The 26,117-nt window shown below is 37.9% G+C and overlaps 1 protein-coding gene across 2 annotated transcripts in view; it reads left to right on the plus strand.

Annotated features, from left to right (window-relative positions):
• SEMA3C (semaphorin 3C) overlaps positions 1-26,117 on the plus strand; it is a 119,448-nt gene that overhangs the window by 72,872 nt on the left and 20,459 nt on the right. For both annotated transcript variants that reach the window (XM_069035610.1, XM_069035617.1), the window contains 7 exons: positions 1,567-1,657; positions 5,437-5,556; positions 7,389-7,531; positions 9,526-9,640; positions 11,764-11,833; positions 14,498-14,642; positions 19,422-19,644. In XM_069035610.1, coding sequence (XP_068891711.1) covers positions 1,567-1,657; positions 5,437-5,556; positions 7,389-7,531; positions 9,526-9,640; positions 11,764-11,833; positions 14,498-14,642; positions 19,422-19,644 — 907 coding nt within the window. The remainder of the gene's footprint in view (positions 1-1,566; positions 1,658-5,436; positions 5,557-7,388; positions 7,532-9,525; positions 9,641-11,763; positions 11,834-14,497; positions 14,643-19,421; positions 19,645-26,117) is intronic.

Below are 26,117 nucleotides of genomic sequence, written 5' to 3' on the forward strand. Positions count from 1 at the left end.
TATGAAATAATTAGAGACTAAATAGCAGTTTAATATATATGAAAATCAAGTGTAATCCTGGAGCTAGTTTAATAGAAGAGTAATGGGCATTTTGAATTGGTAAATAGTGGTTTAATATAGTAAATATGGATTAGAATCAAGCTGCATATAATCTAGAAGTAAAAAAACAACAAAGAAACCACCCAAGATCACATTAGAAATTTCATACTTATGTTTTAACATTGTTTAGAGAGCTTATTACTGAAATAATAGATAAGATCTCTGAGATTAAATTAGGCAAACAGAAGAGGGGGAAAAGAGAGAGGATAATGATATGAAAACTTCCTGCTGCAGCTGTTCATTTGAGCTTGGTGTAATCTTCAATTTGCTGGTGCCAAATGGCTGCTCAGGGACTGGTGTGGCATCCCCCCTCCCTGTGATTTACATTGGCTGTTAAAGAGAATATAAGGAGTTGCTGTACTTTCTCAAATAACTAACTGTTGGCATCTACATCACAGAAACCTTTCTTTGGAATTTCTGTCAGCTACTTTTTTCTTTTGAATTGTTTTAAGTTTGGTTGTTTGTTGGTTTTTTTCTTGCAATTGTATCTTTTGTCTTTTTATTAAAGATTGGAAGTTTGTTTTTGGAGCCTAAGAACAAGTTGTTAGGTATACAGTGGTGTGTGAGTTGGTGTGTGTTGGATCAGTGCATCTGCCATTACTGACTGCAGTTTTTAAGGAAAGAGCTTGGGCCTGAGTCATTTCTTGCTCAGCACACTGTGCTGGTATTGCTGGGAACCAAGAAGTGAATAGTTGCACCAAAATGGGCAGATTTTCTAAAGTTATTCAGATTGTTTGTATTTGAAGCTGTAGTCCGGATTGCTTCTACTTTGCAAAATATATTTCCTGTTCCTTAATCACATAAAATATAAACAAATCCCTGTACAAACAAATCCCAAATTTCTTAAAAGAAAAACAAAAACCAGGAGATTTCGGGCTATGGTAAGAGGTATAGATAAATCATCTATCACTGTGGATTTGGAGCTCTACACATAATCCAAGAGATGTTACGGAAGAAAATATATGTGATTTAGGGGATTTTTGGACGTCTGATAGCTCAATGAAGACCAAATGATTTATAATATCATCCAATGACAGTTGTCATAAGAGATTTTTATTTCATATGTGTTATGGTTCTAGTAGCTTTACTATAATGTCCTAGACAGGTATAAGTACAACCATATATTCAGAAAATAAATTATAAATAACGTCCAAAAAAAAAAAGCATTCTCTACACATATTATTGAAGAGATCAGGCAACCTATCCTTAACTGAGACAGAGGGAAAATTTTTTTGATTCAGTGTCTTGAATTTATAACAAGAGTCTTGAAAATAACTAGATGTCAGTGTTATCTAACAAGATGATGGACTTTTGAATAGAAGAGTTAAACTACTGATAGTACAGTAAAAGTGCCCAATAGTGCACTGTTAATAGAGCATTGCTAATGCTGTGAACAGCCAGGCATAAAAATCAGCCTAGATCTAATGGTTTCTGACATGAGAAGTGACACACAAATCTACTTTGCAGGAACAAATCTTCAAGATCGACTCCAAGTGTGAATCAGGAAAGGGACGCTGTTCTTTCAACCCTAACGTGAACACGGTGTCTGTTATGATCAGTAAGTAAAGATGCTCCGAGGTGCTGTGGTCTAAACCCATTTGGTCATGTGTAGGGTGGGTTGGTGGAATGCCCAAAGGAGGCTGGACACAGAATTCAGCCTCCCAGGAGCAGTACCTTTTGTCTGGCTGATGGGCACAAGGGCTGGGTCCATCCATGTTTCAAAGCTTATCTGAAGCTTAAGGTGGGTGGACAAACAAAATGCAGAAATAAGTTATTGAAAGGGGGAGAGAGACAGAAAACAAAAGGTTCTCCCTTTTCCAGCTTACACATTTTTTCCCAGGATTAGTTTGAGCTTTACATTACCCTGTTTAGCATTTATGTTTGAATGGTTTCTGACCCTGTTCATCCTAGACAGCACTTGTGTCTCATTTAATTATTTGTAAAATCTCAGAGTAGCCAGGGAAAGAAAGCCTGAAGACTTCAGATGCTTTGAATTTCATTTTTATTGTCATTGCTGCTGTAGAGCCCACCCACTATTGTAAAGCTCTTCATTCTTCAATTGGCTTTATACCCAACCAATTTCGAAATTTTCTTCCGTCTGAAAGACCAGAAGTGAAACAATAAAGGATTTCTTCTGTGCTTGCTGCACACCTGTGAGAAAACTCAAAGGGGGCACACACTTGGGCAGCCTAAGTCATCTATAACAGATACTTTGCTTTTTTTTGACCAGGAAGAGCTGGAAATTTATACTCAGTGTAACCTGACCTTTCACGTTTGCAGTATGGTCACACACTTCTAGTGCCAAGGCCCTGATTTTTGACATGTGCCTGCTCCTTGCTGTATTTTTGGCTATAAAGGGAACAGCAGTTGCACGGATTTTTGAGACTTTCTCAGTAAATAAAACTTATTGCACACAGATACTGCATATTTCATCCAAGGTTTACAAGGGATCAATGTGCAGTGTTTCTGCCATTCAGCTTCCTCTGAAATCAATTCCATCAATTACATACTGTGCCAGATATTTACTTTAAAATCTTATGGATCTTAAAGGAAGTCTAAGACAATCTGTCCTACATGGCCTGTTCAAAATATAAATTGCCTTTTTTTTTTTTTGATTCCTTATTGCAAATATATTTACTACAAAGGACAAGTATATTTATTCACAGATATATGAACTGAACACCTTTAGAGAACAGGTAAATGCTACCTAGACATTCTCTGAACCTTGGCTGCCCTTATACCTTTATCTCAACAGTGATCTAGGGACAGTATTTACAGACACTCACTGTGTAAAGAAAATATTTGTTCAAAGTCAGTGATAGATGAGTCCACTGCTACTCATTGTTATTCTGGTATTATTAAGTGAATCAACAGTTTCCTTTCCTTATTCCTTCTGGATTTTATAGGCAACATTAAAGAATATCGTTTCTGAATTATTGTTCATACAGTAAGCTGATTTTTTTCTACAATAGATCTATGGCAGCTTTGTTCATCTTAATAGGCTTTTCATTATCTTCTTGATCTCTCAGTTATGTCACTAAAGAGACCTTCCCTAATGTTTGACTTATCTTTCATGACATAGTTCATCTACAAAGTCTAAATTATTCCACAAAGTTCAATTTCCTTTCAAAAAGAGTCCCATAGATTGGGTTTATACTTTCGCCTTTCTGTTGCAAAATGCGGTCACTACAAAAATATTAAGTTCTAATGAATTTAGCCTCAGTATCTGTGCCAGAAACGTGAACATTTTGTAAGTCACAGCTTGTGTTGTAATGAGAGGACTGAGCCAATATACTAGACTCTCCTTTGAGCTTTCTGCAGGAGGAATTCCCTCCTGTTGCTTCAGAAGATAGGAAATACCACCAGACCAACTAACTCTTCCACAATAAAAGAACCACTTTTAAATATAGGTGCAATTTCTTGACCATTTTGGGCATCACTGGCCTAGAATACAGCAGGAAAGCTGACTCACCCTTCAGAGGAAAGTGGTGCTATAAAAATAAATTTGAACTTTGTACAATTTGCCATTGTACAGGGATGCATTTGCATCAAAGCAATAAAAAATGTGCTTTTTGAAACAGCTTGGCATAACTAGTGTGGAGGAGGCATAACTCTCTCCTCACTAAGACTATGAGATATTTATAAGAGCAGACATACCTCATCAATTGAGTAATTCCCCCCAGTAACAAAGTAAAGTAGTGTGAACTCATTGTACTGTGTGTACCAAATACTGTGTGGAATTCAAGGATTTTTACCAGAAGGAAGTGGAACTGACAGATCTCATCTGATACATGATTAGCAAACAGACGCTAGGAAAGCTTAAGACACAAGTAATAGCATTGATACATAATAGGATTAAAATTACATAGTATAGTACTGTTGCTGAAGTGTGTACATATGTGTATATGCACAGGACTGTACACAATGGTTCTCATTTAGTGAGAACCATAAGCCTGATCTCTTTCAGACAATTTGTTCCATAATAAGAATAAAGTTCTGATGGATTGAGGCAAGGAGGCAAATATACAAAATATAGATTTGTACAGATCTAACATCATTCTGTCAATACCTGCTCAGGAAGTAAATGCTTCAGCACCATGCAGCAAATGCATTGCTTAAATCTCCTGTGTATTAATCTTGTCATCACAGGGAGAGGTGAGAGCAGAAGAATGGCTGTTGGATGCCCTGCCAGGGTTCAGTTCAGGCTCCAGTTAGCAGCAGAAAAACAAAATCTCCAGAGTTTTAATACTCTCATGAGCTTCTCAATAGTCTTGCATGCTGATTATGAGCACACACAGACACACACACGCACACAAAAACAGCATGAAAATAGCCTCAAGTATTTCTGAGCCTGTGACTCTTGCCAGCTTGACCACACTCTCTGGGTAGTCCAGGAATACAGACAACAACATCAATCAAAGGACCCAGCTGTACTGGAATATATTCAGCCACCACTCCCACTCTGAGAGTTAGAGTTTATTTTAGCTACTGTTTTCTACTCTGGGGTTTCATTGTCATTTGTCAGTGGAAATTGCTTGGTTATTTACCGAGTAGAAAATGAGAGTACATTTAATTATAATTGTAATTGTATATACATGTTTATGCAAACACACACACACACAAACACAGATAGACATCCTGACTGATGGACTGAGTTTTCAGCCCTGCACAGGGAGTGGAAGCTTATAGCTCTGTTAATGTAGGAGTTGCATGTCTCATTCTGCTCAAGCATAGTGACCCTATACTTAGAACCAAGTACACAAAAAGGGACAACTGTTGCTCCATATTACTCTGGGTGAAGTTCAATAATATAATTGTCAGACCTCTGCAATACTGAAGTCAGCTCAAGGCTGCCTGGGGCAGTCCTAACTGCTGCTGGTAAAAATTGGCACTGATCCACTGACTGCAATAGATGTGCCAGTTTACAGCAGCAATAAATTCTACACAGTCGCTTCATCTATTTCCGTAACAAAGAAAAAAGTTATTTGAAGTGCGTTCCTAAGATATTGAATGTGATACTTTTTGATAACACTAACCTGATTCTCCAGTGGTCCCTAGCAGTGGAAACTGAAAAACTAAACTTACTATCAAGAAAGGTTCCCCACATATGCAGCTCTGCTGTGGCATTTAATGGTACAGTTCCATAAAGTCTCTAAGAAAAATCTGATGACTCTCCCTTTATTGACTGAGTCTTTTTAAATCAGAGGAAACCTCATTCCCATGACCCACTATTTATCTGTATAGACTCATATGTAAATAAAGAGCTGAAGAATTTAAAATAAACGTTTGTTTTCCCAAAAGCCATAACAATTCTCCCTCCATTTCAATTTTTTTCAGATGAAGAGCTTTTTTCAGGAATGTATATTGATTTCATGGGGACAGATGCAGCCATTTTCCGCAGTCTGACCAGGAGGAATGCAGTGAGGACTGACCAGCACAACTCCAAGTGGCTGAGTGGTGAGACACCTTTGATTTACCGGTGCTTTTAATGGGTGTCATAGAGATTCATCCTTCCTTTGCTTAAAACAAAGACCTTATCTTTTAAAGAGCTCGTCTCTGAATTTAATTGATGAAGTTGAACCATGAAGAAATGTGTGTAAATACAAACTGTAGACAATGCACAGATGTAGAGGGATCCCTGCATGAACCAAGCTCTTCGGCCACCCCACCTGAGGGCCTTTTCTGCATTAAGGCTGAACCAAACTGTTTGAGAGCAAGTGTATGCAAACCTTTCCAGTGGCAAGTTTGTCAGACAGTCTGACTTCTGGGAAAGTGCCTTCACCTCTCACGAATCAGTTATTGCCTTAAATCTGTGTTTGGTTCTAAGATACCAGCTTCAGTTGATTCAAGATGATCCATCTCTGCGCAGAAGACTCACCACCACTTGCATTCAAAACATGTGTAGAAGAGTGTCTTGCTATTAGAGAAGTCAATGAGGATCATTGCCTCTTATTTCAGTGGTGAGGAATTGGTTATCCAAACACAGTAGAAAAACTCATCTCTGAGTGGCAGCACTTAACTCTTTGCTTCACTGACATCACTGTGAAAATTCTCCCTGTCTTTATTGGTAAGAAGACTCCTTCCAATGAAACCAATTTGAATTTAAATGGTGGTCAGAATTCTGAGCAGAGGTAGATGTGAAAGGCTATAGAGCAACTAACACAGCAGTTACGATTCTAAAAAACCTTCAGGTGTGTTGAAGTAAAGTTACTGTGGTTTTGTCTTGACATTTTTTATGGTGACTTATTATTCCTGTCTAGCTGTGACTACAATGAAATCACAGGATTTCAGTCACAATAAATGCATTTCACTATGAAAGACAAACTTTGTCTGCTTCCTAAATATTTCTTCTGCTCTACATTCTTACACTTATCCACACACCATAACATGTGCATCCTAAAGTGAATAAAAGAGAATTAAAAATGCTTAATTTCTGGAAAATCTACTCGTTACTTATGTTCAGAACAGATACTTGAAACTACAATTTATTTCCATGTCCTTTTGGAGCCAGAGACATGACACTTGTTATATTAATTGAGAATAGAATTACGCAAATGGAAAAATGCTGCAGTCTAAAAAGAGTTTTCTGTCAGACATTCAACCTTTGTGTCAGATTGTTTCAAAATTGGTACTGCCCTTCAACCAAACAAGCAATCTTGTATGATCGTTGAAAAGACAGTGTCTTCATGCAGGGAGAGGATCCCCTTCTTCCTTCAGTCAAAGGAGGTGTTCTGAGGGCTGTTGCACTGTCCATTATATGCTTGATGTTAAGGTTATAAATTATTTTGCTCTCTCCCTAATTCTTCTCTGCAGTGTTTTACTTGTCCATTTGATTGTGTTTATCAGCCTCTGATATGAAGTCAAATGCTGTTCAAGCATTTGCATGCCCTGCTTTCCTTTTCTGGTTTGCACAGACTGTTTTCCTCTCTCATTTACGAATTTTATTTGTACATATTTCTGAGCTGTTCCACCTTACTTTTATGTTCTGTCTCAATGAGACTTTCCTTAGGTGTCCCTGATAACACACTGATTCTTCCCTCTTCTTCCTCCAAGTCTCTGAGTCTCTGCAGTAATCTCATACCACTGCTTCTGGATTGCTTCTCTAAGAATTTGCTGTGAAATAAAATATGAGGATGCAAAAACATATGGCTGCCAGTAAGGAGCCATTTACCTGTTGATGTTTGGTATATACAGCACTTCCTTGAAGCAGTCAGTAAATGTCAAATCGTTTGTTGCTTATACTGATACATCTTTTGGTTTCATCCATTTGGTAAACTTTTTCATTTCAGAGCCTATTTTTGTGGATGCTCACGTTATCCCAGATGGCACTGACCCCAATGATGCCAAAATCTACTTCTTCTTCAAGGAAAGACTCACAGACAACAGCGGCAGCACAAAGCAAATTCATTCAATGATTGCAAGAGTATGCCCAGTAAGAACCATTTTGTTTGCCAGGTTGCTGGGATAAGCTGCTAGTGTGACAAGACAATCTAAAGGACTAAATGTTAGAAAAGCTTTTGACTTATATTTGACAAAATTTCCCGTTTCCGTGTCACCATTCATAATTAAAAAGAGCTGTTACTGAACTCACAGCTGGGGTCTGAACATGTTATATATATCTAAATATACATGTAAGGATATGGAAATGTGGAGGTTCAGGGATTTGTGTATTTCTCTTGACTGACTCAGAATACTTACCAGTGTTGAATTTTCAAACTTGCTGTCCTTGGCACAAATAAGGCACATTAGTTTTTTAATAAAAATGAACTTAAGACAAGTGAAGGCTTTCACACACACACACTCAAAATATTTGAAGCATATTAGAAATATAAAGCTTTTAAATTGTTTGATTTAACATTCAAATACTGTTTTCATTTTTATGATATCTGTTGTTCCTGAGTTCTTATATTGATGCATGTGTGAGCCTAACTTTAAAAATGTGCACAGGAAATTTTAATTCAGGAGTTATGGCTATTCCTGGGCAATAATTAATTTTTTTTTCACAGCGCTCCTCATTGTCTCTATTTTGGTTTTTTTGTATCTCTACTCAACTGTAGATGAAAAATGATTGAAGCAACTATTAACATCTCTGGTGAAATCAATTTTTTTTAATGAGAAAAAAATTATAAATTCACAATTACTGCTAGCCTATTCATTCCTTCTTTTGGAAACCTTCAGGAAGTTCATTGTGAGTGTTTATGTATTCCCTGTCTTTAATTAGGGTCTTCTTTAGAATTTGATGCTTTATGATGTTGTTGTGCCTGGGTGTGAGGGCATTTGTCCTACTCTGGCAATATGATGAGACATGTGATCTCTTTTATAATCTCCATTTTCTGTACTTTAGTGAGGGTGCCTAAAGGCCTTTTTGGGTAATTTGCAAGGAGCTGTTTTACACAATTACAGCTGTATTTGGGTTTTTTACTGTTATAATGAATCCCAGATTATTTTTGAAAGGCCTAAGCCTGTTCAGACTTAGACTGAAGCCAGTGGCAGAATCCCAAGGCCAATGAAAATAAATCTGAACCAGTCATATTTGTATACTTGTATACATACCATCATATTCATGTATCAACACCTTTGAGTCTGGCCAAATATATTACCCCCTGAAAAGACTCCTTATAAGTCACCCAAAAAGTTGGATTACCAGCTCCAACAGCACCAGTGAAACATGCACGGCACTTCATTGAAATCACATTTCAATAGCTTCTACATTTTGGGTTTTCTCTTTCCTTGGGTGACATCATGCTATGCAGTTTGGAAGACACTGCTCTTACCTGAGGCATTCACCAGCACAGTTAGTCAGGATCTGGCACCTCAGTGCTGCATCATCTGGTTTGGGAGTTACAGTTCCCACCTTGCACCATAGAAAATTGGAAAGATCCTTGAGCTGTGATCAAGCCATCTCTGGACAAAGTTACCAGGACTTGCAACAGTGCAAAACTAGCTTGAACCACACTAGCCTTCATTTCTGAATATTGTTTGGCGTATCCACCTCATGTGCCAGCGTGGCTTACTGGGTCAGGTGCAGCTCTGCTGCTGTCAGGACTAGAAGAAATATCCCTCTAGAGAAGCATGAGACCTCTTAGAGATAGCATGGACTTTATCCTGGGTGTCAATGAGTGATACAGAACTCCACAGTCACTTCCAATCCTAACAGCATACACTGCTGATGCACAAAATCTAATGCCCAACCCTCCAAGCCTGCTAGCCCAGCAGAGAAGGTCCACTCAGAAAACTAGATTTTGGTTTTTTCTGCATATGGAAAGTTTAGATGAGGGGATTTGGTTTAGGCTTATTTATTTTTAATATTAAATTCACCAGATAGTTATATAGATAATTAATTAACCTGAGAAAAATGTGGGAAAGCCCAGTAAAATGTTAGCTGTGTTTTATTTCTTCTTTTCTGAAAATAATATTCCTTTCCAGAATGACACAGGTGGTCAGCGCAGTCTTGTGAACAAGTGGACAACATTCTTGAAAGCAAGACTTGTGTGCTCAGTAATGGATGAAGATGGAACAGAAACATACTTTGATGAATTAGGTATCACAAAAAACATTCCTTAAAATTTTCATCTAAATGCTTTACTTTGTGCATATTTAATGACTGATTTTCATACAGTTCCTTGGTCAAGTTGTTAACAGTGAAATCATAGCACTAGAAGTCCATGACAAAATCCCTTTTGCAGTGTTATGACAGGAAATGAAAAAATTCTTCATAGGTCTCTCTGTGTAATTATCATTACCTTTGAAATAAAGGTAATTAATCTTGACTATGTAAAACAATGATATATGTAAAGAATTAATATTTGGAAGGGAACATTTAAGTGACTCGTACTATTTTACTACTAGCTTGGATAACAATAGAGGATTTTTAACATCTCTTTGTTTCTTATACCACTGTGTAACAGACAACTTTTCCACAATACATTTTTTCTAGCTTTTGATCACAGGGTAGAGTCCTCAATTTGGTAGTTCAAGGTAATACTAATAAATCCTGTTACTGGCACCAGCAATAGCACTATGAATAAATATAATTTGTCAGGAATCATTCAGTCACATAAATTTTCATTTCAACATATGAAACACTGTAAATATTCAATCCGTAATCTATACAGCAATCACAAGAGGTTTCCTTTAATGATGGAATTAATAGATGCATGTCTTGATACCTACATGCCAAAGAACATTACCAGAAAGTTTCAAATTCTATATTTTCCACAGCTGAGATGTGCAAAATCAGGTGTGGAAAGATGTGCTTTACTATAAAAATAAATAATATAAACAGCTAATGTGCCCTGCACTGGGTCTGCATCTGGTTCTGATCTTCTCTCCATTGTATCCTCTCTCTTTTCTCAATTGTTATTCCTGATTTTCACCAGAGTATATGGGGTTTGGAGTCTTTTTGAGTTTCTGTATTTACAACTATTTGGTGTAGTTACTTTGGTTCAAGGTTTCAGTGGAACCTGAATGGGACTAGGAGCAGATCTTAACTTGCTCTAGCTCGGAATGTGCGAGGTGTTTGGAGGACAGATTTTCTGAAGTTCACAGTGCCTCAGCACTGCCTCGGAGGCTCATCTTTCAGAACTGTGATTTACCAACCCCCTCCTCTTCAACAAAGCAGTAGGATAACTGCTTTTAGTTTCTTGTATAACAAAGTGTAGGACCATAGTGAATAGGAGACAATGCTCTCAGCGTGGGCTCCCAGCACAATTCCATAGCAAAGAGGAAGAATACAATCACAGCTGGAAATTCAGAACACTGGGAGAGAGCAAACACATGCTTCTGTGTTCATGTATAATGCAGGAGAGTATAACACTTCCAGTTCTGCATGGTGAAGTCTTTTGCTTTTGACATATTGAAAAGAATATTTAAAAAATTCAGCGGGTTAAATGAAAGAGCCACATAAATTAATGGAAAGCTAAAGAGCATGTTCTGTGATAAAAAGCTCAAACAGTTCAGTCTTTTTTGTGTTGTAAATTAAGTTTAAGAGGTAGCATGATTATAGTTATTAAAAACATTTGCAAGGAGAAACTGTCAGAGATTAAAGTAGTTTTCACTGAAGTGTAAAAAAAAATCAACAGATCAGAGGTAATAGTGGGTAAATTCATTTCAGTGAGTAGGTACAGTTTTGCACAGTGCAGTCAATTAATCCCTACACAACAGGAGGAGAGAGGTTTACATCTTTCAGTGTCTTTACTGCAAAGCTCCATGATGTTCATATCATGTTGAAAATGCAGTAGTGAGGGCACTCCAGTGTGTTGTGGACAGTAAAACACCTAATTTCCCTGGTTTTGATTACATCCATCTATGGGAACTCTTTGTCTTTAACCTATTGCAGCTTTAATGTTTTCCTACTGTTAAACAGCCTGCTGAAATGAGATACAGCTGAGAGAAATGTGTGACATGGATCCTGAGTGTGTTTGAAAATCTTTGCTTTCTGTCTCCATAAGGCTAGAGGGCATGGAGTTAATTTCCAAATTTGCTTCTGAATGTTAAATTGCTAGATTTATGCATATATGGTCTGTTCATGTGGTCAGTCTCCTTTTTCCTGTTCAAGTCTGAGATAAAACTACTGTTGGCTTCAGGAGGAAGAAAGTCATCAATTAAACTGGAAAATAAAGTTTTTCTTGTTATTCAAAACGTTTTTCTTTCTCTTTCTTATAGAGGATGTGTTTCTCCTAGAGACAGATAACCCCAGAACAACACTTGTGTATGGAATTTTCACAACATCAAGGTAAGCATGGAGATTTGAAAAATATTCCCTGAACTGCTTGATTTTCTGTATGGAAACTGAAACTGATGTTTTGTGGATGAGGCTGTGATGTGCAATTTTGTGAGTCTGCTGTGGCTGTGGTTTGCATGAAGGAGCCTCAGTATCATTGTTGCTGGTATCCATGTCAGAGCTATGCTCCTTGGAACAAACTGCTTCCTGACATACTGTCAGCTGGCACTGGGAAAACATTTCTGTGGAGGGCCACTTGTCACTGTTCAGCAGTGGAAAGCCAAATGACTTCAATGCAGTGAACTCATGTGGCATCTGAGAGCACTTAACACCTCCTGAAGAACATCCAGCACCCTGAAGGATCAAACCAGGAATTCTTACATGAATTCATACAAATCATTTCCAGTCTCTCAGCTGGCTGATGATCACAGAGATGGCAAATAACCCATTTTGGCTTCAGTTGGCTACAAAGGGACAAGCTTACGTGGCATTTGGTCACCTCCTTGCAGCTCCCTGTTACCAGTCAGTTGTATTCACTTACTGCCAGGTTTAGAAAGCATTTACTGAGCTCCCAAGGGTGGTGGAAGCACTAGATATGGCTTACGATGCTGAAACTGTCCACAAAGATAGACTGACAGGTGGACCAATAGATTCTTCCATCTCTACTTTTATTTTTCTCATTTTTTCCTCTTGCCTTCACCACATCGTGTTAGTATAGAAAAAAAATAGTTACTACTCACTGATTTATGATATGGTGCCCTTTACTATTTAGCTGTTACTTCTTACCTTTTAAGAGGTCTTCCGCTTTTTTTTTAAATTTATTTGATCATATTAGAAAATTATATAACTGATTAGTAATAATTCCTTTAATGGAAATTTTTAGTAAAAAAATCCTTTCTGTTTTTTTTTCTCCAATAGACTTTTTTCACAGAGATGTAGGGATCTGCTTACTCAAATACATAAATAAGACAGGAGAATATGATTCTCTGATATTTAATTGGGAAAGAAAAGCATCACATGACTTGTAAACTTAGGTGCTGTCTATAATTCCTACTTCACAAAAAGAGAAAAGGATGAGCTTATGTTTAGCAGTAAAACAGCACTTATCATTAGGCTGGGGGTGCAACATGGCTGAGCTGGTAACACTTCCACCTAATTCTGGTATTTCTCCAGTGGAAATGAGGTTTGAATCACAGGACCACATAAGGTGACAAAAAAGAGGAAGCTTCACTTTTTCCTGACTCTCAAGATGTTTTCTCTCTCTGTTGAAGGTTTTACACACATGCATTTCTGGTTTTGTGAAACACATGGTCTATGCTTACTTTATTTTGGTTCAACTATAGGTTGAATGTGTTACCTAGTTAAATACAGCAACCCTAAGGATTTTTACTCCTTAATAGTTCCTGTATCTTCATCTCAGTAGACTTCCAACTCATAAGAGAAGCAAGAGAGAAACATCACAGGAAGTAATAACTACTAGTATTTTTATCTAAATCATACAGAAGAAAACCGAGTAATACTGAACTAAATTATTTTAGTGTCATAATATGCTGTAAATCTAACATAAAACATCTGGAAAGACTAAATGCATTTCTCAAAATCTATTAATACCCAGTAAAATTTCCACAAATACCATAATCCATCTAAAAGGTTCATTCTACTCCTCCATATATAGCTGAGAGCAATGTGGATTTCACTTTTGTTGTTTAGACACTATGTGTAATGTTTTCAGGCTTTTTTATGGAGTGTTTTTTCTTCTTCAATTGAAAACAGTAACTTGGATTATCTCCATCCTACACTTAACACCAGGCAGATTTTAGACTGTCTGGAGTTTCCACTTTTTAAATATAAATATCACAAACCTTACACGCAGTGAGAGGAAAAATGAGGGAGTTAATTCACTGTAGTCAGCATTACCATCAGTTGGGAATTTTTTTCCCCTAGTGCTCTTCATCATCACGGGGTGATGGAGACCATTCAGGGCTTGTGCTAACTGGACCCGTGGCTGAATCCAGAGCAGTGGGAAGAACATGCCCTTTTCTTAGCTGACTGCCTGTGTTCTCCTCAGGAAGCTTCAAACGTGGGTCTTCATAAGACCAGTTTTATGGGTGTATTTCAGGACTGTATAGGAGTAATTCTTTTACAGCCACAAGTCCCCATTTTTCGTAAAAAGGCTGGAAACTGATTATAATAATCCAACCAACTGTAATTGCTCTGGATGTTTTGATTAATGTTTTAGCCATGTATTTCAGGAGGCTCATGGAGGTCTTGTGGTTAATATACTGGTAGGGAGTTCTGGAAACCTGTGCTGAGCTTGGCAGTACAAAGTTTACAAAACTCTTGTCTCACTGTAGTCAGCAATATTTTTGCCATTGATTTAACTGGAGCCAGATTATATTTCCTTTATATTTAGCATTAGGAAGTCTTCTTATTGCACCAGTAGGTTAGTGCCTTCCTCTCTCTTTTTTCATTTCACTGTTCAGAAAGGTGCTAAGTCTTAAGAGGTAGTGGTGCATATTGGGCAGCTAGATCAGTTGATTTTAAATGTTTTAAATCCATATTAAATTGCATAAAATGTATTATTTTAGAGGTAACTTTCATCATTGGACCAGGCCAAATTGTGGAAAAGCTATAAAAAAGTTGGTAGATTGCAATGCTTTTTCTTCTGTCTTCCAGCTCCATATTTAAAGGCTCAGCCGTGTGTGTGTATCATCTGTCTGACATCCAGACTGTGTTCAATGGACCATTTGCACACAAGGAGGGCCCAAACCACCAGCTGATTCCATATCAGGGCAGAATTCCTTACCCGCGGCCTGGCACCGTAAGTACAAGGATGTTTATTCAGTCGTGCCAATTGCTTGTCTTTGTTTAATGCATAAATAAATATTATTTATTCCAGGAGAGAAGTCTGTATGTGACTGTGACAGTTACAGTTCAGAGCTATTTTATTTGCTTTTCAGTTGCCTACAAATCCAACTGCAAATCACATAGTGTCTGGAAATCTTCTAGAAAGAATTAAAAGTCATGTAAAATGTTAATCACTCTTTCTGCTGCAAAGGTGATAAGAATAATTTCATTAGGTGACAGTCTTCTTGTTTGCATGTGCATTTTCATTTTGTGGGTACATTTGAGGAAAATGTAGCTAAATAAATAAGCATGCAAAGACAGCATTGTTAGTGTGTTTGACAGCCTGGATCCAAATTTCTGTAAGTCTGTCTTCTGTCTGTATGAATTTTCTTTAGTTCTCCAGAGTCTTGCACCTCTACTCAGATGTTTAGGAGATGTAGTAGGAGATTTAGAGAACAAGGTTTCTGGGACTTGTCACTTAACTAAGTCTAATACCCTGTCAGGTTCTGATTCTTAGAAGAGAGACTTAGAAATAGATGGGTTTTTATGCCATTCAGTTCACAATAGTCTTCCTTCTTAAGGAAGCTTTTTGTATGCCTTGAAAATTTTTCAGGACTTTCTTTCAGTGTATCAGGGATAGTAATAATCTTCCAATAAATTCTGTATGCAAGTAGAGCTAGCTCTGTTTCCAAGTTGTGCAGATATATCTCATTAAATATTTTAAACAGAACTATTACTTCTTACTTTTCAGCTTCATGGTGTATAAAAATTGCCATTAATGTACTTTTCTCTTTGTCTATTTACTTACTTATTTTCACTATTCTTAATTTAGATTTAGCAGAAATGCAACGCATGATATTTCAGTCTTTAATAAAGAATGTATAAGCTTTCCTAGAATCATCTCTAAATCCATATTTGATAAATGAAGTATGGTACTGTGGGTGTGTATTGACTCCTATGAGGTCTTAACAATTTCTTAAGTATCAGAATGAAACAGGTATGCAAAGAATCATAAATTATCTGTCAATGATACAGTTATTTTTTTAGATTAATATTTTGTTGCTTTTCCATTTATCACAGGAAATTAAATTTTATTTTAATTTTGCCAGTCTCTGTGAGAACTTTTAACCGTATCACTATTTTGTTCTGATTTGTCTTTGTGCTGCAAGATCTTGTACTTTTTCTCTCTTTCTCTATTGAACATGGAATAGCTCAGACACATGGAATAGCTCTCCCTGTTCACACAATTCTTCATGACATTTTTGTGCAGTTATTGCTGGCTATAAGAGTTAGGACTTTACATTCCCAGATCTCTAGAATTAACTAATCAATACCTGACATTCCACTAAGGTCTATTGCTAGCATTAATCTTTCTTTGCAATTAATTCATACAGCTCTAATCTTGTGAGTTCACTGAGGCTTTAAAAAAAAGACCCACTTAAACAGAAAGTTTCACACTCTTGTGATTAGTCACATTTCAAAGTTTTCTGCTGTTTCAGAGTATTTTGTTTGCATGTTTCCTCAACCACTGCCATGTTTTTCTTGGTTCTCCTCATGGAGCCTTCTGAGGTATTCCAGATGGGCCTAAAGAAATTGGGCAGCACAGTGGAAAGGGGGAAAAAGTCAGATTTGGATTTAACATGGTGACAGGAATTATCTACATTTTTCAGATGTGCCGATGAGCTCTGAATTTGAAGATAAATTCTTAGATCATAGCTCATAGAGATTCCTTAGTTGGCCATTTCTGGTTTTCAGATCACTGGCTTTTCTGTGCTTCTTCATAATTCAGCCAAAACACAGTACCTTAGTCATATTTTCTAAGATGGAATTTCTTTGGCTTTGCTTTTATTTCACTGCCAAAAAATTCCACTTTTAAATGTCGGCCACAAACTCTATTTTTCGTTTATGTCAAAGCATCTGCGAAAATCAGGACACGGGGATTTTTTTGCTGCTCAGAATTTGTGTTCAAAGAGTTAACTTTGATCAGCCATGCTTGCAGACTATGGGGCTTGATCCTCTTTTTTCTGAAACGTACTTTTTTTGTAACTTCTGGGATGCTGGGCTAGACAGGGATGTCTTTTTTATATGACATGGAAAATCCTACTTTACAGTTGCCCAAAGAGATATTCATACTAAACCTCTGGACAGAAACAAAAGTTCATCATGTCGCAGTACTGGATAAACAATGGAAAGACTTCAGTGTAGCTTCAGTAGGATTAAATGAAGCAATGCATTCTTTTGGCCATGATCAACTCAGCAGTGTCTGGCTGGCCTTCACTAAATACCAATGGTTTTTTATTTCTCCACAAGCAAAACTTACGTATGGAAAAAAAAATACATAACTGGCAGTTTCCTACTAAACTCAATGATGTTTGAGAGTAGTTTCCATTTTTCAGAGTTTACAGAAATAGTTTTGTACCTACAGCATATTGGAGAATATGCTGTAAATTAAAGAATTCTGGTTTTCTCTGCAATCTTACTGCATGGTAATCAACTGTGAACATAAGATTGTGTAGCCAAGTCCATGAATGAGGCGTGAAGGATACACATCCAATCCCTCCAGGAAAGGGAGAGCTTAGGTTTCTTCAGTATAATCTTTTGCTTGTCATTGGTTTAGCAAAAGAATTAATTGATTAAAGATGTTTGTTAAGGCTTTGCTCAGGACAATGATATAATGTAAGTTTTTAGGGTCATGCTGGTGTGAATCATAGCACAGACATTTTTGCAAGAAGTCACAGACAAAAGTCACATGACTCCAAGTCAAGAATGGAAGGGTTGAAACTATCAGAGAAAGACTTTTAATTGAGCAATGTGAGACAGGAAAGTTTAAATTGAACTGTCTGTGAAACTGAATCCCTCTTGAAAGGAACTGGGGTCTTGCAGAGCACTACCAAGTGGAATTATCTTGCTAATGATGAATGCAGTTCTTTTTTCAGAATTTGTTGCTAATCTTAACAGATAGTTCCATACATTTTCTGGAATGTGGACGAATATGCTAGATGGGGTAGAGCAAGCAAGATAATAAGAATTGAACTTTCTGAGCAATCTTAGAGCATTAGCATGTACTATCATTTCTAATGAGAGCCAAAACAAAACCCTTAGGATAAATACGAGCCCAGAAAAATAAATTGTCGAGGATGTCAGAGGAGAGAAATGACCCATATCTGAGCTGAGTTCTGCTTCTTCTTCCTGGAGGTAACTGATGCCAGAGCAGCTTCTTTAAAGAATTCTACTTTGTATAAATAATTAACTCCTGATTGAGCCAGAAGATGACTCCAAAGCCTGTGATTAGGCTGAAGTCCCTCTCTACTTGTTTCCTGGTATGCCCAATGGATAGTTTATTAGGTGCACAATGTGGAACAGCTTTTAGCAGTGAGGGTAGAACAGCCACTCCTGCCTGTGGTTACGGGGATGCCCTGGGAGCTGAAGACCCAAATTCTAACGTTGCATCTCATCAGGTAGGGTGGACACATGAGTCATATATCCCCAGACAGTTTCCAAGTCTCTCAGAATATGATTCATTTTATGTAATTTTAGCCATCTAAAAGCAGGGTGTTTACTCTGAATTACTGACTACAGAGAAAACCTAAGAATAAATGCCTCACTTTAAGAGAGTAGAAGTCAGGTGAGGTAAATCTCTCCCTAAGCTACTGGTTATTTTGTGTCCGTGGTTTTGACCAGAAATTCCATCCTAGGTGTAAGAATGGCCCTTGTCAAAATAAACAAATTTCCATCAAGTGGTTTTTATTGAACAAATCATTTTCCAATTGGAAAAATATTGCTTTGAAACACTTCTGAATATCTCCAATACTCTGACGAGAGTTTCACATCTCAGAAATATGGTAAGGGGAAAAAAATTAAAGCTCAGGAGCAGCAATAAGAAGTGAGGTAGTGGTAGCAAAAAAAAAAATCATCTAAATTAACATAGGTACATCCAGAACACTGTACCAATTACTGGCACAGCTCTGATTTCTTCACAGTTTCCTTTTAGTTTCAATCTCAGTAAACAGTTGAGTTTTCTAAGATGGTTTTTATTTTCTTATGAGGTCCACAATGCTTCAGGGATGATTATTTGGATAGTTCTTCATTATACTTAAAGAAGCATCCAAAGTATTCATGGACCTGTTACTTCTCAAGCATAGGGGAAAGTATACACAATCTTATAAATAAATAAATAAATAAATATAAACAACGTATATAAATAAGTTGTTATGGGACTCCCTCATCAACTCCATATTATTGCTTTTTCAAATGAAGATAAGTCACAGGCCTTTTCATCATCTTATAATCAACATAATGTCAAGAGGGATATTGGCCAAATTACAATTAAGTATCAGATTTTGTTTCCTATCTTTGTACTAATTCTGTAACAAACCAGATGCAAAAGCTTGGTATCTTCCCATACCAATCTCTTTGATTTTTTTTAATGTTGTTTTTTTTTCAACAAGCAGTTTGGAAGCATGAAATATGTAGAAATAGGTTCAGAAGTACAGATCTTTCCCATCAAGATGGGTTTCAAAAATGCAAAAATACATTTTGGCTCTTTTTATAAGAACTGATGGGAGTTCAAAGTGTAGCTATTCAACACTTCATTCCCCTTACTGGAGCACAGTAAGTTTTGGCCCGAGTCTGAAGTGCTTTTTAGGGAATTTCCTTTGTCAACTATCTGTCAATATTTATAAATGACGTGGAGATGAAAACTCTCTGAAAGGTGGCAAGTGTTGCTCAGCATTACTGTGCGTGTTCCTTACAGTGTCCGGGAGGAGCCTTCACACCCAATATGCGGACAACCAAAGAGTTTCCAGACGACGTTGTGACCTTCATTAGGAACCACCCTTTGATGTTTAATCCCATTTACCCAATACACAAGAGGCCATTAATCATCCGGATAGGAGCTGACTACAAGTATACAAAGATTGCTGTGGATCGAGTGAATGCTGCTGATGGAAGATACCACGTCTTGTTTCTTGGAACAGGTAAGACAAATTTGGCAGCATTCATTTTCCTCTGTTGCAATATAATCTGCAATCAACTCTGATTATTACAATTTACAGCTTTCAGAAGTATTTTTTTTTTAATGTTTGCAATCTACAGAAATGTTATAGAAATCCATTAACTATGTTCTTTTTACTTTCTGTGCATTTTTCTGTTTACTATAGATATCAATTATGTGCAAGAGATACAATGTATTGGTCCTAATAGTGAGACAAAACCAACACCAGTGTGTATTTTATTGGATCTAAATTATAATACTTCTCTTGAATATGGTTTGTCTCCAGCATGATTCCACCCTAGAATTTGATGATCTCAAGCATGAGAAAAAAATACCTAAGTCTAGCTTTATAATTTTGTATACTCTCATCATCATTATTTAATATCTACTGTGTAAGCTACTTCTGAAGAAAAGCATGATCTGATCAAGATGTTGCAAAGGCAGAAACAACAACTCCTTCAGAAAACAGTAGTAATATGGAAGTACTTAGAAGAGAAAAAGAAACAAAAGGTTGGAGTCCTAGCAGTAGTGGACACAGAGAACTTGATCCAAGTATTCTAAAATAATGTCTGCCTAATATAACTGTCTGCCTAATATAATTGTCTATATTTTGTTTTTGCTTACATCAAATTTGAATCTGGTGTTATGCGTCTGAAGTCAGCAGGGAACAGGTCAAGTGATTCTTGTACTGATGAATTTTGATTTTTTTAAATATTCAGGTATGAATCACACCTTTCAGATTGAAGCAGACAAGTAGAGTGGTACTGTGACTAGACCCTAGGAGTCACATCTGAAACTCCCACTGGTTTAACAGGGCATTAGAGGTTGACAGGCACAAAGGCTAATCTTTTTTACTGCAGATGGTTTCAAGTAGAACAAAGGAAAAAACTCTAGGAGAACAAATATATCTCTGAACATCAGAAAGTGATTCCAGAGATGGCTTGCATTGCTTTTATGGTTCACATATTATTGGGGTCCTGATTGTTTTCTGTTTGTAGAATAACCATGTCTGCCAACAAACTCGCATGGGGCTGGGAATAACCATCTTGTTATAATAGATTTAGGAAGCGGGTGCTAAAAATCTCTCAAGAATGTCAGGCTTCTATAGGGAAATGATTAAAAATAACTCTCTTCACTCTTCTTAGAAAAACCTCTCCAACTATCAAAATCAGCAGGGTGCCTATATGCCAAAGGAGACCAACTGCACACTCTGCTGTGTGTGCAGAAGTGTATCCAGAAAACAGGTTGATGGAAAAGACTTTTTACCTGTATTTGGCTCCTGTCAGGAGTACTGTGTCCAGCTGTGGGCTCCCCAGTACAAGGAAAACATTGACCTAATGGAGCAAGATCAGTTGAAAGACTGTAGCATGTGATGTATGAGAAAAGACTGAGAAAATGAGTTTGTTCAGAGAAAGCTAAGGGGAGACCTTAATGCTGTTGACGACTATCAAATGGGTGGATACAACCACCTAATGGGGAAAAAGCAGATGGGGACTCTTCTCAAGGTGCACAGTGCCAAGATGAGGGACTGCACACAAGTTGCAATGTGGGACATTGCTATTATATATAAAGGAAAAAGTTATCACCATCAACGTGATCAAACAGTGGAAAAAGGACCCAGAGAGGTTATGAATTCTCCATCTTCGGAGACTCAAAAGATTGAAAACCCAACTGGCACAGCATTGAGCAGCCTGCTCTAATAGGACTTGCGTTGAGCATGGGACTTCACCAGATGTCTTCTACAGACTACAGGTGTCTGCAGTTAAGTGAAAGGAAAACAAAACCACTTCATTCATGTGAGGTTATGGATGAAGAAAATGAGAAGGGCTAAAGCCCAGCAAGAACTCAAGCTGGCTACTGCTGTAAAAGACAATAAAAAATGTTTCTATAAATACATTAGCAGAAAAAAGAGAGCTAAGGAGAATTTCCATCCTTTACTGGATTCAGGAGGGAAACAGTGAAAAGGCTGAAGTACTTAATACCTTCTTTGCCTCAGACTTTAGTAACAAGACCAGTTCTGTAGGTTCCCAGCCCCCTAAGCTGGAAGACAGGAATAAGGCAGAATGAAGCCTCCATAATCCAAGGAGAAATAGTCAGTGACCTGCTACACCCCTTAGGCACATACGAGTCCATGGGGCTGAACAGAATCCACCCAAGGGTACTGAGGGAGCTGGCAGAGTGCTCACCAAGCCACTTTCCATCATTTAGCAGCAGTCCTAGCTAACTGGGGAGGACCCAGCTGACTGGAAGTTATCAAATGTGATCCCCATCCATAAGCAGGGCCACAAGGAGGATGTGGGGAATTTACAGACCTGTCAGCCAAACCTCAGGGCTGGAGAAGGTCATGGAGCAGATTATCTTGAGTGTTGTCACATGGCATGTGCGGGACAACCAGGGGATCAGACCGAGCCAGCATGGATTTGTGAAAGGCAGATCATCTTGTCCAACCTGATCTCCTTCTATGAACAGGTGACCCACACAGTGGATGAGGGAAAGGCTCTGGGTGTTGTCTACCTGGACTTTAGTAAAGCCCTTGACACCATTTCCCACAGCATTCTCCTGGAGAAAATGGCTGATCATGGCATGGACTTCATTGGGTATAAAACTGGCTGGGTGGCTGGGCCCAAAGAGTGGTGGTGAATGGAGTTACATCCAGCTGGCCCCTGGTCCCAAGTGATATTCCTGCAGGTCTTTTCCAACCTAAATGATTCTATTGATGCCTTTTCCTGGTCTTAAAATCAAGAGTCATACATGGTTAGAAGGGGAAAAGGGATTTTACCTTGGTATTTATTTTAAGGATCCTTATGTGCACACGTCCAGGTCATGTGCATCGAGATGCACCCCACCAAGTATATCTGTCTCCCCCCAACATTGGGTGTAACATTATAGGTTTTACTAATTAGCATATCTATCCAAGATTCCCCAATGAGAGGCTCGAGTGAGCCCCCCTCCCCAGGAGCCTTCCCCTGGATGGTTCTATCTTGGTTCACAGAATGTGTTCTGGACAGGACCTTGGGGTCTGGGGCACACTGATCCCTAGCTATGAAGCTTCTAAAATGTTTATTCTCTTAGCTTGACAAACAAGTCCAAGAATGTAGGCAAAAAGCACTAGAAATGCAGAAGTTGTAAAAAGGTATAACAGGGGTATAAAAGAAAAGGCAAAAAATCTTCATGGCATCACTATGACTCCATGTTTTTCCACCAAACGTTTACCAAATCCCCATGTGCTGTAGAGTGAATGCTTAGTATATGATAGTCAGGGTAATCAATTATATAAGGAATTTTGTCAGTTTTGATTTGAGTATTTTTGTTTCCTTGGTTGGAAGTTGATAAATGAGTTTTAAGGTATTTTTGGATATCTCCTATTTGCAGAGCTATTGGAAACTACTAAATTAACCTAATTAAGACAGGGCTTTCTTCAAGGTGGGTATCTAAAGCCACATTTTCTGTTCAGTTTAATTAATGCAGATAAAATTCTTGACTTTGTGACCTGTTAGGATCATTATTCTCCTTTCCTGTAAAAGTAAAGTCTTTTTCTACTATGGAAGTATCAAAAGTGTCAACAGATAGTGTCCCTACTCTTGCTATACAACTTCACAAGAAAACTTGGTAAAAGAGAAGTTTTACATTCCTGTTAGTTTTCTTCCTTGACAAATCACTGTGTTTAGTCAAAATAATAGATTGGTAGGCTAGTACAGATCTTTCAAATGAACATTTTAATTTTTTTTTCAATATATAGTGGTGTCATTGTTTTGAAATACTCTATATGCATCTAATATTGTTTGGAGGAAAATTCTACTAAAGCTTAATGGAAAAGATCGAGACATAAGTTCCCAAACCATATAGGATTGTTAATATAGCAGTGATAGTTAAAGCTGGAGAAGTGTTGAAAAACTGAAATGTGCTTGAAATCAAAGTTTGCTAGTAAGCATTTTAATAATTCTGGAAGAGATAAATATAGGTAATTTCATTTTATCCTTTGATGACCATCTGACTCTTTCTAGGTGATCAATGTGGCCTCATACGCACACATGAGCTGCTAGAAACATAAACATATGTCAGGTTGTTCTTATGTCAATCTTCTGTGTATCAGGACAGGACCCATTATGGATCAGATACAAAAAGTGCAGCTCTTGATACTTTATATTCATTGCTTTATCTTCTTCATTACACTGGAGACGAGGATCATTTTCTGCTTTCTAGTGAGATGAAGGGCAGGCACTATTCTTCCTGATCAGGGCACAGGACATTAATAGCTTCCAAGATCTTCCTCAAAAGAAATAGGTGCAATGTAAGTTACTGCATTTCTCAGCCCTTTCAAATAAAAGTGATCAAGTTTCAGCCACTGAGAGGAGAAACTGGTTTTCTTTATTCTCTAATTTCTGTGAGACTCAGGAGGATTTGATAGAGATATTAAGTGTCAAAAGGAATGCAGAGGGGATTTGCTTTGGTGTCAGTTCGTCCCAGCAAATGCCAAAACCACATTGTATAGGAGAATTTCTAGTGATAATTTCCTTGGGAGCCTGGAGCCCCACAGCCGGAGACAACGGGACTTGACACCTGGTGACAATTACACTCAGCTCAAATGATGAGTTACTGCTGCTGAACTGAGATGTTGCCAGCCATGTCTGTCACTGTCAGTGACCTGTCTCATGCTTGAAATTGAAGTGTTTTATGGCTTGCCAGATGCAAAGCACACAAAGTGTTTAGCTTTTCCTCTCTTCCTCCTCTATAGCCTTAGTAATAAATCAGTTCCTGAATGCAAGTGAAGAATAACAGAAGTACAGAGCTCCGACAACCCCAGTGGTGTTCACCACGTAGCCATGGCACAGGAGGGTATAGTCAGCTCTGTAATTTTTTCACCTTAGTGTGAACTAAATGTGATATTTCCTTTGCACCCCCAGACAGAAGTGCTGAGCTCATGGGGGCTGGTCCATACCCAGAGTTAATATACTGCTTTCCTCCCTTTCTTACCTACGTAGCAAACAAAATAAATCCCAGGGACAGACATTGTTCTTGTGGCATTCCATGCTTTTCAAATGATTACAGTCTCCTATTTTCCTATGCTTTTCAACATGAAGGCTCCCAAAGCACTTAAGAAAACTTGCTAGTTTGGTTACGTCTGCCCAAAGGGATCTCTTCACCCCTGTCTGACGTGAGCTGACTTGGAGTAAGGAACAAGTCTGGATTGGTAGGGAGTAGTGCTACGAGAGAAGGGTGCTGTCTGACCTTGTCTTCCCAAACAGAAACACGAGAGATAATTTACTTGGAAAGAATGTAATCACTCATTTGCATGTTTGACTAGGGTAATGCTGGTGGTATTTTTTCCCTACGCAATGAATAATAACATATTCAGTTCAAGAATTTGGGATTAGAGTTTTGTTTCAATTATTCAGTTTCTGTGATGTGCCAGGACTCAGTCCTGAGTTTTTTGGATTCACCCTACTGTTGTACTGTAATTTGTTTACTCACTTCAGTTATATCTAAAGAATCTGAGCTTTCAACATTTTGTGTTCATCCTTCAGTGGATTGTTTTCCATCTGAGATTTAAGACAGCAGTAAAACACCACGAGAACATATTCATGAGATTAATATTCATTTATTAAGCATGCCACCTACTGCTTGCAGTACAAAAGCCTTTGGTCAAAGTACACACAGATTGCACAACCAAAAGGTTATTCCTGGGGGTCTTTATTGCTCTTGGTGTTACAAAAATATTTAAATGTCTGGGTCAAGCTTGGGTGCATTAAACAGCCATGGGCACCAATGGATTTTTTTCAGGTCCTTGCTATCAAGATATGATACGTTTTTCTGGAAAGAGATCTAAGTTACTGTTGTAAAAAGGCACTTCAGACTTCATGTGGCTTATTGATATGATTAATGTCAGCCACATCCATCTGAAGTGGTGTGAGGTTGATCGATGTTTCTTATTATCTTTGCTTCTCTGATGAAACATTTGTTTTCAAAGCCTAGATGCATTAAGTGCCTCCAGAGCATAAGTTTGTAATACTCATTTTCAAGGTATCGTATGACGGCTGTCTTTTTGGAAAACTAACCCTTGCTGACAGCAGTAGCCTCCAGTAATGCAATAGCCAAATGATCTACAGATTCTAACAGAGAGAGATAATCTGGTCAAAAGAGCAAGCTTGTCTCCCATAGTTTTCGTGGCTGAAGCTTCGTGACTGTGAGCATGGGAAGATGATGTTGCACAACAGTGGCACAACAGGCGTCAGACACAATTTCCGTCTTCCTCTTGGTCATAGTGCCTGAGTCATTCATAACCTTTCATTGACCTATTCATCCAAAGCTTTTTCACAAACTTCTATGACTATATGTAAGTTAAGAGGGCGTACCTCCACCTGCTTCATTTCCCCTGCTCAGTTTTTATGCACGCAAGCTCACACTGTGTCCCAAAAGATTGACTGAGCTGGGGATATACGAAAACTCTGCCCTCAA

This window comes from Aphelocoma coerulescens, chromosome 1A (assembly GCF_041296385.1).
Source record: "Aphelocoma coerulescens isolate FSJ_1873_10779 chromosome 1A, UR_Acoe_1.0, whole genome shotgun sequence".
Taxonomy (NCBI): Eukaryota; Metazoa; Chordata; class Aves; order Passeriformes; family Corvidae; genus Aphelocoma; species Aphelocoma coerulescens.